General features: G+C 43.2%; 1 protein-coding gene across 1 annotated transcript; it reads left to right on the top strand.

Moving 5' to 3' along the window:
- Positions 1–1,671: 1,671 nt before the first annotated feature.
- On the top strand, positions 1,672–9,802 carry LOC309815490 (uncharacterized protein; the record flags this gene model as incomplete). Its single annotated transcript, XM_082642370.1, is given in 4 exon segments — positions 1,672–1,680; positions 9,149–9,503; positions 9,506–9,537; positions 9,539–9,802. Coding segments are annotated over 4 exon segments (660 nt in total).
- Positions 9,803–10,337: the final 535 nt, after the last annotated feature.

Below are 10,337 nucleotides of genomic sequence, written 5' to 3'. Positions count from 1 at the left end.
CTCCTAACTCTAATATTTGATGTCAGAATCCTTTTCTGGTGGGATCCTGTACAACCCCTTGGAATGAGGTGAGATCTGCCCTCTGTCTAACCCCAGATGCCGGCTCAAGTGCTGACTGCCCCCCTCACTCTTCCATGTTTCCTTTCCTGGGTCCCTTGAGTTTGCTCCCACTCCTGTGACCCCAGGTAAGTCACCTCACCTTCCCTGGTCTGTTTCCTCATCCTTAAACGCTGTGATTGGGGTGGTCATATGATCCCAAGGAGAGCAATCTGAGAAGCAACGTGAACTCCAGCACTCTCTGACCCCCGTGCTTGGTTTCCCGTAGGAGGAGATATGTTTACATAAAGAAGAACCTGCTTCATGAATTTCTATCTTTCCTCTAAAATCCTCCGTACGCTCACCAGTGCTCCCACCCTTCTCCTCAGCTGAAATCCAATCACCTTTTTCCAATTCTCATGTTGTCAGGAAGCTTTCCCCCACTTTACCAGGTCCTGATCCATAATTGCCTGGGTTCACCCATAGTACGTTTCCTCTTGTTGTTTGCGTGCCAGCCAAATCATGGGCCATCAAGAATTTAATGCCGGAAATTCCATTCCTAACACACACTTGTCTAGTTTCTTATCTTTCCAAAAACTCTTCTCTATCCATCATCTTATCTCATCTTTGCAACAGCTGTACACGGTAAGATGCTTTCCTAGAACTGTAAGATGTAGAAACTGGGATTCAGGCAGAGTCTAAAGTTCAGTAGCCAATAGGTGATAGGACCTAGATTAAAACCTGCGTTCTCTGACACCCGTTACTTTTTTTAAAAATATTTTTATTTATTTTATTTTATTTTATTTTTTTGCGGTATGTGGGCCTCTCATTGTCGTGGCCTCTCCCGCCGCGAAGCACAGGCTCCGGACGCGCAGGCCCAGCAGCCACGGCTCACGGGCCCAGCCGCCTCGTGGCACGTGGGAACCTCCCAGACCGGGGCACGAACCCACGCCCCCTGCATCAGCAGGCGGACCCTCAACCACTGCGCCACCAGGGAAGCCCTAAAAAATATTTTTAAATTTATTTATTTGGCTGCACCAGGTCTTAGTTGCAGCACGTGGAATCTTCGTTGCGGCATTCGGGATCTAGTTCCCTGACCAGGGATTGAACCCCGGGCCCCCTGCATTAGGAGCGTGGAGTCTTAACCACTGGACCACCAGGGAAGTCCCACCAGCTACTTGTAAAATCTTCAAAACTTACATTTCCGTATTCTGTCAATACACTAGGGCTTAGGATACCTTTTTTCCCCCATGTGTAACAAGATGCTTAGGACTTAGGATACTTCTTTTCATGTGCAAGGTTTGATTATTGCAATAAAATAGCTCATCAAATAGAGGTGAAGATGTGTGAGAATGCATCTTGCTTCTCAAAATGCTGACTGAGGCCTTTGGATACTGAGAGCCGGGAGGGACCTTGGAAATCATTGAGTCCAACCCTGAACATTATACACATGAGTCAACAAGCCTCTACAGGAAGTGTGTCTTGCCCGGTGTCACAGGTCGAGTTTGACCACTACCAGCAGAGCTTTTGGGAGATGGGGGAAAAGGTAAATAAACCTCTGGGACCAGTGCACAGCCGACCAGCCCAAGGGTCCACTCGCTCCCACTGGAGAATCTGGTCTGTGGTGAACACACAATGCGCGAGGTAAGCAGGCTACCGAGGGGAAGAAAATTCCTGGGTGAAAAGAAGACAGAGCTCAGGGCACTTCTGCGCTGGAGGCAGGGCCCTTGCATGTTTTCTGGTCACGAGCGGGGCCATTTCTCTCCAGCCTCCTGGATTCGGGACTCTGTCCCTGTAGACCTCGCTGGTCTCAGGGCTGTTTGCCCACCTGTCCCCCTGCCTCATACAGTCCTGTCTGCTTTATCAGGATCCCCAGGCTCTGTGTGCTCTCCTGCTCTTCACTGCAGGCCTTGGGTGCCCCTCAGCTGTCTGTGGACAGACCCCTTCTCCCCCAGCCTCTACCTCGCGCTCCCCTTCTCTGCTCGCCTCCCCTGGGCCCCGCGAGCTCTCTGCTGCTTCATTGGTGGAAAGAATCTAACAAAACCGGGCTTCCCTGGTGGCGCAAGTGGTTGGGAGTCCGCCTGCCAATGCAGGGAACACGGGTTCGTGCCCCGGTCCGGGAAGATCCCACGTGCCGCGGAATGGCTGGGCCCGTGAGCCATGGCCGCTGAGACTGCGCATCCGGAGTCTGTGCTCAGCAACGGGAGAGGCCACAACAGTGAGAGGCCCGTGTACCGCAAAAAAAAAAAAAAAAAAGAATCTAACAAAACCTACCTTGCAGGGTTGTAGAGTAGGACTGAGACCACACTGGCACAGCATCTGACCCAGAGGAAGCCCCAGATAATGGCAGCTGTTAATCTGATTTGCCATGTCTCTGTCACCAGCCCACAGCTGCCTGGAGGTTAAGGACCAGGTCAACCATTTTTGCATCCCCTGTGCCTGGGACATGTTCACCGCTTAACAAATGTCTACAGAGCAGGATGCAAGGGAACCATCCTGGCAACTGTGCCCTGGAACATCTGTGCTGACAGTCTCAGTGGTTCCCAGGTGTTTGCTAGAGTGTTTTATTCCATCACAGCCACCAGCCGCATGTCTCAGCTCCTCCTGGTTATTGGGAGAGGAAGGGGTGACCTTCATGCAAGCTTTCCTTAAACCACGGTGAGAACAAATTAAAAAGGAGACAATGAGCATCTTTACTGAGGGACATTCTAGAATGTTGAAATAAGGATTTAGGAGGAAATTGTTAGAGTTGCTGTTTCACAGAGAGACGTTTGCTCAAGGGCCTGGTTCCACTCATGCTGCTGGTGTCAGGGCCCCGGTGAACTTGAGCTCTTTTCAGATGTGCAGGAGGTGGAGTGTGGGTTTCACACACATGTGACTTTTGACTCAGTTCAGAGATCAGGTTTGCTGAGGGGTTTCCAATTACCAGAAAAGTCTATCCAAGAGCTGCTTTTATGGTACGAGGGGTGGTAACACTGAAGCAGCACTGCCAAAACTCAGCCACGGCTCCCCCAGCCCACCCCTGGGTCATGCTCCTGGGGGCAGGGGAGTGTAGACCACCAGTGGCACCCAGTCCCTGTGCTCCGGTTTTGGTTAACGACACAAAGGAGTGGGTGTGTGCAGGAGGGTCGGATTTAGTCACTGGAAATAAAAACAACAGCAGTAAGCTTCAGCACTTGCTGTAACTACTATACATTTCTCAGTTCAGCTCTAAATCTGGAAAGTGCTGTTTGCTTTTGCAAATCCTACCACTCCTTCCCACCCCCTTTCACAAAGCCTTGGCCATCCTTTTGCCTGTTACAGTCCCCAGGACATGCTCTCTGAGGCCCTGGAATTCTTTTTTTTTTTTTTTTTTTTTGTGGTACGCGGGCCTCTCACTGTTGTGGCCTCTCCCGTTGTGGAGCACAGGGTATGGACGCACAGGCTCAGCGGCCATGGCTCACGGGCCCAGCCACTCCGCGGCATGTGGGATCTTCCCGGACCGGGGCACGAACCCGTGTCCCCTGCATCGGCAGGCAGACTCTCAAACACTGCGCCACCAGGGAAGCCCGGGATTCTTAATCTGGTTCATCTCTTTGGGTACTTATCCTTTTCTATCTTGCATTATTATTCTTTACATAAATCTCTGTTTCCCATCAGACTGCAAACTCCCCAACGTCAGAAGATGAAATCCCTTGGTTCTACCATGGCGCACAGTACAGTGCCTTGGCTGTACCTGGCTGTGAAGTGTATGATAAATATTTCCTGAATGAATAACAAAGGAAAAAGTGAAGTAAAGTATATGTTGAAACATCAAAAGCTACAAAAATCTTAAAAAATTGTGGAAGGAAGTTCTCATGTAATCATTTAAAAATAAAATTTACAAAGTGATTTGGAAAGCCGAGATAATGATTTTGGAAGTTCAGGAAGTGCTCTTTTCTTTACATATGCCTGGCTAATTTGTGACTCCCTCAAGGAACGGACCACATTTTAAAATCATTTTGAATCCCCATTGGCTAGCACATTTTTGGCCTAATTTTTTCTCTTTTGTTGTTTTAACGATGGAAACATCTTTACTTCTTTTGCTTATCAAAAAGTGGCATACGCTCAAAGTAAAATTCAAACAATAGAGAAACAAAAAGTAAAAAGTGAAAGGTCTAACTAGGTCCATCTTCTAAGAGGTTATTTACTGATGCTGTCCACAGTTTTAGTGCAATATGAATAACATATTTATTCATTCTATCTGTAATCTGCTTTTATAAACCATCAAAATGTTATGGCCTCATTTGCACAGAACACACAGGTCTCTGTCATTCCATAGATTTCTTTATTAACTCTTTTACAGTTGGAAATTGAGGCAGGTTTTAAATTTTGCTATTACAAACTACGCTGCAGTAAAACCCTTGTATATACATCTTTTTCAACAGAGTATTCCTCTGGTTACCCGCAAATGTGGGATTTATGGTTCCCAGGGTATGAACATTTAACATTTTGGTAGATACTGACAAATTTCCCTCCAAAAAGTTTTTTTCCAATTTATATCCCCATCGAGAACTGAGAAAACCTGTTGGGCTTAACTTTTAAGTCCTTCCTGGGCGTATGTTGGAAGACTTGCAGCCAACATGATTTTTTAAAAATATTATTATTTATTTATTTATTCATTCATTCATTCAATTTTGGCTGCATTGGGTCCTTGTTGCTGTGTGCAGGCTTTTCTCTAGTCGCGGTGAGCAGGGGCTACTCTTCATTGTGGTGCACGGGCTTCTCATTGCGGTGGCTTCTCTTGTTGCGGAGCATGGGCTGCAGGTGCGCGGGCTTCAGTAGTTGTGGCACACAGGCTCAGTAGTTGTGGCGCACGGGCTTAGTTGCTCCACAGCATGTGGAATCTTCCTGGACAAGGGTTCAAACCCATGTCTCCTGTGTTGGCAGGTGGACTCTTAACCACTCACCACCAATATGATTGGGAAACCCCAATATGATTTTAAAATGATACTTTAGGGAGACTGGGATTGACATATATACACTAATATGCATAAAATAGATAACTAATAAGTACCTGCTGTATAAAAAATAACCAAATAAAATAAAATTTTTTTTAAAAAGATACTTCAGGTGCACAAAATACTCTACATTTTTCCAGGTATTTTTACATGGAATATGTATTCTCCTTTGACCTTCACAGGAGTCCATGATATAAGTAGGGAAGACCCGATTCCCTTCTGATTCCTGTTTTAGAATCTCAGCCAAAAAGACTGGCCTTGGGTTCACTGCAAGGCAGTGGCCTCCCTGAGGCAGAGCCCTGGAACTGATTCTGCTTCTCTTCCCAAAAGCTGCAAGGACCAGCCTTGAGAGGCTAGGAGGGCATGGCCTGGAGGTGAGGAGACTCCAAGGCTTCTGCAAGTCTTGAGTTTATGCCAAAGTGTAAAGAATGCCCTGATTTGGTGTTCAGTTTCTTAGCTGAAATAAATCCTCCTTTCTGACTGAGCCTAGCGGAGGGAGGAGGAGACAGGTGGCCTGGCTCTGGGAGGGTGGGGGCGTGGAGCTCTCCTTCTATGTCATTCTCAGAGGCTCTCAATTTAGAGGCTGGAGAGAGAGCTGACCCAGGGACTTCTCACTGCTTTCTGCTTCCCTTAGTTAAGGTTTTTAACATTTTTTGGAAGTGTAGTCCACTGATCCTTGGCAAAGAAAGAAAATAGCATCAATCAGTGCTATTGTTAAACAGAAATTTTCACTGGCTATTGGGGGAGGGAGGACTTTGATAGTCCCAGGCTACCTCACTTCTACATAGTAGCTTAGGAAAGTATCTTTATATTGAAATCGGAATGTAAAGTTCCAGATCCCAACATAGGACAGCAGACAAGGGAAGGTGGCAATCTTTGGAAAGGGCAATTCCTAGCTGCATGAATGTCTATGTGGACTAGACCTACACTGTTCAATAGTGTAGCCTCTGGCACCTGTGGCCATTGAGTATGTAAAATGTGCCCAGTATGAGTGAAGGAGTGAATTTTTACTTTGATTTAATTTTAATATTTAAATTTAAAAACTGACAATTCAGTTACTAGAAAACTTTGAAGTAATTTTCAAACAACTTGGGCATGTGAAAATACTTTTCAATGGTAAATTTTATGAAATCTAAAAACCAGTCAAGTGTTTCTGATGAAAATTTAGCATTTGAACTGAGGTATGCTTTAAGCATGAAATACACACTGGCTTTCTAAGGCTTAGTATGAAAAAGAGAACATAAAATGTCTCCATGATTTTTTTATATGGATTATATGTTGAAGTGATCATATGTTGGAAATAGGGAATTAAATAAAATATAATATTAAAATTAATTTTACCTGTTTTGTGTTTTTACATCTTTTTTTAACATGGTTGCTAGAAAATAGGAAATTTCTTGGGCATTCATCCATTCGTTAATGCATCAAGAATGTATTTAGGGGCTTCCCTGGTGGCGCAGTGGTTGAGAGACCGCCTGTCGATGCAAGGGACACGGGTTCGTGCCCCGGTCTGGGAAGACCCCACATGCCACAGAGCGGCTAGGCCCATGAGCCATGGCCGCTGAGCCTGCGCGTCCAGAGCCTGTGCTCCGCAATGGGAGAGGCCACAACAGTGAGAGGCCCGCGTAACGCCAAAAAAAAAAAAAAAAAAGAATGTATTTAGTAAGACAAGGTTGTCCACTCTCACCACTATTATTCAACATAGTTTTGGAAGTTTTAGCCACAGCAATCAGAGAAGAAAAATAAATAAAGGAATCCAAATCAGAAAAAAAGAAGTAAAGCTGTCACTGTTTGCAGATGACATGACACTATACGTAGAGAATCCTAAAGATGCTACCAGAAAACTACTAGAGCTAATCAATGAGTTTCGTAAAGTAGCAGGATACAAAATTAATACACAGAAATCTCTTGCATTCCTATACACTAATGATGAAAAATCTGAAAGAGAAATTAAGGAAACATTCCCATTTACCATTGCAACAAAAAGAATAAAATACCTAGGAATAAACCTACCTAAGGAGACAAAAGACCTGTATGCAGAAAACTATAAGATACTGATGAAAGAAATCAAAGATGATACAAACATATGGAGAGATATACCACATTCTTGGATAGGAAGAATCAACATTGTGAAAATGACTACACTACCCAAAGCAATCTACAGATTCAATTCAATCCGCATCAAACTACCAATGGCATTTTTTACAGAGCTAGAACAAAAAATTTCACAATTTGTATGGAAACACAAAAGACCCCGAATAGCCAAAGCAATCTTGAGAAAGAAAAACTGAGCTGGAGGAATCGGGCTCCCTGACTTCAGACTATATTACAAAGCTACAGTAATCAAGACAGTATGGTACTGACACAAAAACTGAAATATAGATCAGTGGAACAGGATAGAAAGCCCAGAGATAAACCCATGCACATACGGTCACCTTATTTTTGATAAGGGAGGCAAGAATATACAATGGAGAAAAGATACCCTCTTCAATAAGTGGTGCTGGGAAAACTGGACAGCTACATTGAAAAGAATGAAATTAGAACACTCCCTAACACCATATATAAAAATAAACTCAAAATGGATTAAAGACCTAAATGTAAGTCCAGATACTATAAAACTCTTAGAGGAAACCATAGGCAGAACACTCTATGACATAAATCACAGCAAGGTCCTTTTTGACCCACCTCCTAGAGAAATGGAAATAAAAACAAAAAAAAACAAATGGGACTTAATGAAACTTAAAAGCTTTTGCACAGCAAAGGAAACCATAAGCAATATGAAAAGACAACCCTCAGAATAGGAGAAAATATTTGCAAATGAAGCAACTGACAAAGGATTAACCTCCAAAATTTACAAGCAACTCATGCAGCTCAATATCAAAAAAACAAACAACCCAATCCAAAAATGGGCAGAAGACCTAAATAGACATTTCTCCAAAGAAGATATACAGATTTCCAACAAACACATGAAAGGATGCTCAACATCACTAATCATTAGAGAAATGAAAATCAAAACTACAATGAGGTAATACCTCACACCAGTCAGAATGGCCATCATCAAAACATCTACAAACAATAAATGCTGGAGAGGGTGTGGAGAAAATGGAACTCTCTCGCACTGTTGGTGGGAATGTAAATTGATACAGCCACTATGGAGAACAGTATGGAGGTTCCTTAAAAAACTAAAAATAGAGCTACCATATGACCCAGCAATCCCACTACTGGGCATATACCCTGAGAAAACCATAATTCAAAAAGAGTCATGTACCACAATGTTCACTGCAGCTCTATTTACAATAGCCAGGACATGGAACCAACCTAAGTGTCCATTGACAGATGAATGGATAAAGAAGATGTGGCACTTATATACAATGGAATATTACTCAGCCATAAAAAGAAACGAAATTGAATTATTTGTAGTGAGGTGGATGGACCTAGAGACTGTCATACAGAATGAAGTAAGTCAGAAAGAGAAAAATAGCTCTTTTCCCTCTCAGACATGGGCACACCACAGAAGGATGTTATTATCAAGTCAGATGCACCCGACACCCTATTAGTGCAGAAGCATCCAGATTATATAGTATCCTACGGCTCAAAGAAAGATGATTACGAATACTGTATATCTGAATATTTGAGAATGAGTGGCATCTATTGGGGTCTGACTGTAATGGATCTCATGGGACAGCTACATCGCATGAATAGAGAAGAAGTTCTGACATTTATTAAGTCTTGTCAACACTTTGGCTATTCGGGGTCTTTTGTGTTTCCATACCAATTGTGAGTGTGGTAGAATAAGTGCTAGTATTGGACACGATCCTCATCTTTTTTTTTTTTTTTTTTTTGCGGTACACGGGCCTCTCACTGTTGTGGCCTCTCCCGTTGCGGAGCACAGGCTCCGGACACACAGGCTCAGCGGCCGTGGCTCACGGACACAGCCGCTCCGCAGCATGTGGGATCTTCCCAGACCGGGGCACGAACCCGTGTCCCCTGCATCGGCAGGCGGACTCTCAACCACTGCGCCACCAGGGAAGCCCGATCCTCATCTTTTGTACACTCTTAGTGCCGTCCAGATTCTTACTCTCTATGATAGTATTAATGTTATTGCTGTAAATAAAGTTGTAGAATATATCTAGAGTCTACAGAAAGAAGATGGTTTTTTTGCTGGAGATATTTGGGGAGAAATCGACACAACATTCTCTTTTTGTGCGGTGGCAACTTTGGCTCTATTGGGGAAGCTGGATGCTATTAATGTGGAAAAGGCAATCGAATTTGTTTTATCATGTATGAACTTTGATGGTGGATTTGGTTGCAGGCCAGCTTCTGAATCCCATGCTGGGCAGATCTATTGTTGCACAGGATTCCTGGCTATTACTAGTCAGTTGCATCGAGTAAATTCTGATTTACTTGGTTGGTGGCTTTGTGAACGACAGCTTCCATCAGGTGGACTCAGTGGAAGGCCAGAGAAGTTACCAGATGTACGCTATTCTTGGTGGGTGTTGGCTTCCCTAAAGATAATTGGAAGGCTTCATCAGATTGACAGAGAGAAACTGCGCAGATTCATTTTAGCACGTCAAGATGAAGAAACGGGAGGATTTGCGGACAGGCCAGGAGATATGGTAGATCCTTTTCATACTCTATTTGGAATTGCTGGATTGTCACTTTGGGGAGAAGAACAGATTAAACCTGTTAGCCCTGTTTTTTGCATGCCTGAAGAAATACTTCAGAGAGTGAATGTTCAGCCTGAACTAGTGAGCTGGATTAGATCCCTTGATGCAAAAGTTGCTTAGTGCAGTTTTACTGTTTTAACATTTCAGTATTTGAAGTGCTTAACAAACTTTATGACTGTCATGTTAATATTTTGTACATGAATTATGTTGATTTTAATAAATTATATAATTATACATATTGGGAATTAAAGACCTTTATTGTATCTTCAGCTTTCTGTTTTCTTCTGGAATGCTGTTATTCTGAGTGTAATATTTTGTTTATGCTTCAGTGTATTTGTTATCTTCTTTGTCCCCATAACAGTGAACTGAGTTGAACTCTATTTAGCTGAAGAAGTCTTGTGTTCTGATTTTCCCATGTACTCCCTTGATATGTTATATATAACTATAGTTAATATAAATTGGTTTTTGTCAATGAGAATGTTAACTGGTAAAGAATTGATCAACCCCATAGGAATTAAAAGATGAAAAAAATAAAAAAGGAAAGAGAAAAATAAATACCGTATGCTAACACATAAATATGGAATCTAAAAAAAAAAAAAAATGGTTCTGAAGAACCTAGGGACAGGACAGGAATAAAGATGCAGACGTAGAGAAC

This window comes from Mesoplodon mirus, assembly GCF_964341445.2.
Source record: "Mesoplodon mirus genome assembly, chromosome: 14".
Lineage (NCBI taxonomy): Eukaryota > Metazoa > Chordata > Mammalia > Artiodactyla > Ziphiidae > Mesoplodon > Mesoplodon mirus.
This window is presented reverse-complemented; position numbering and strand designations above follow the sequence as displayed.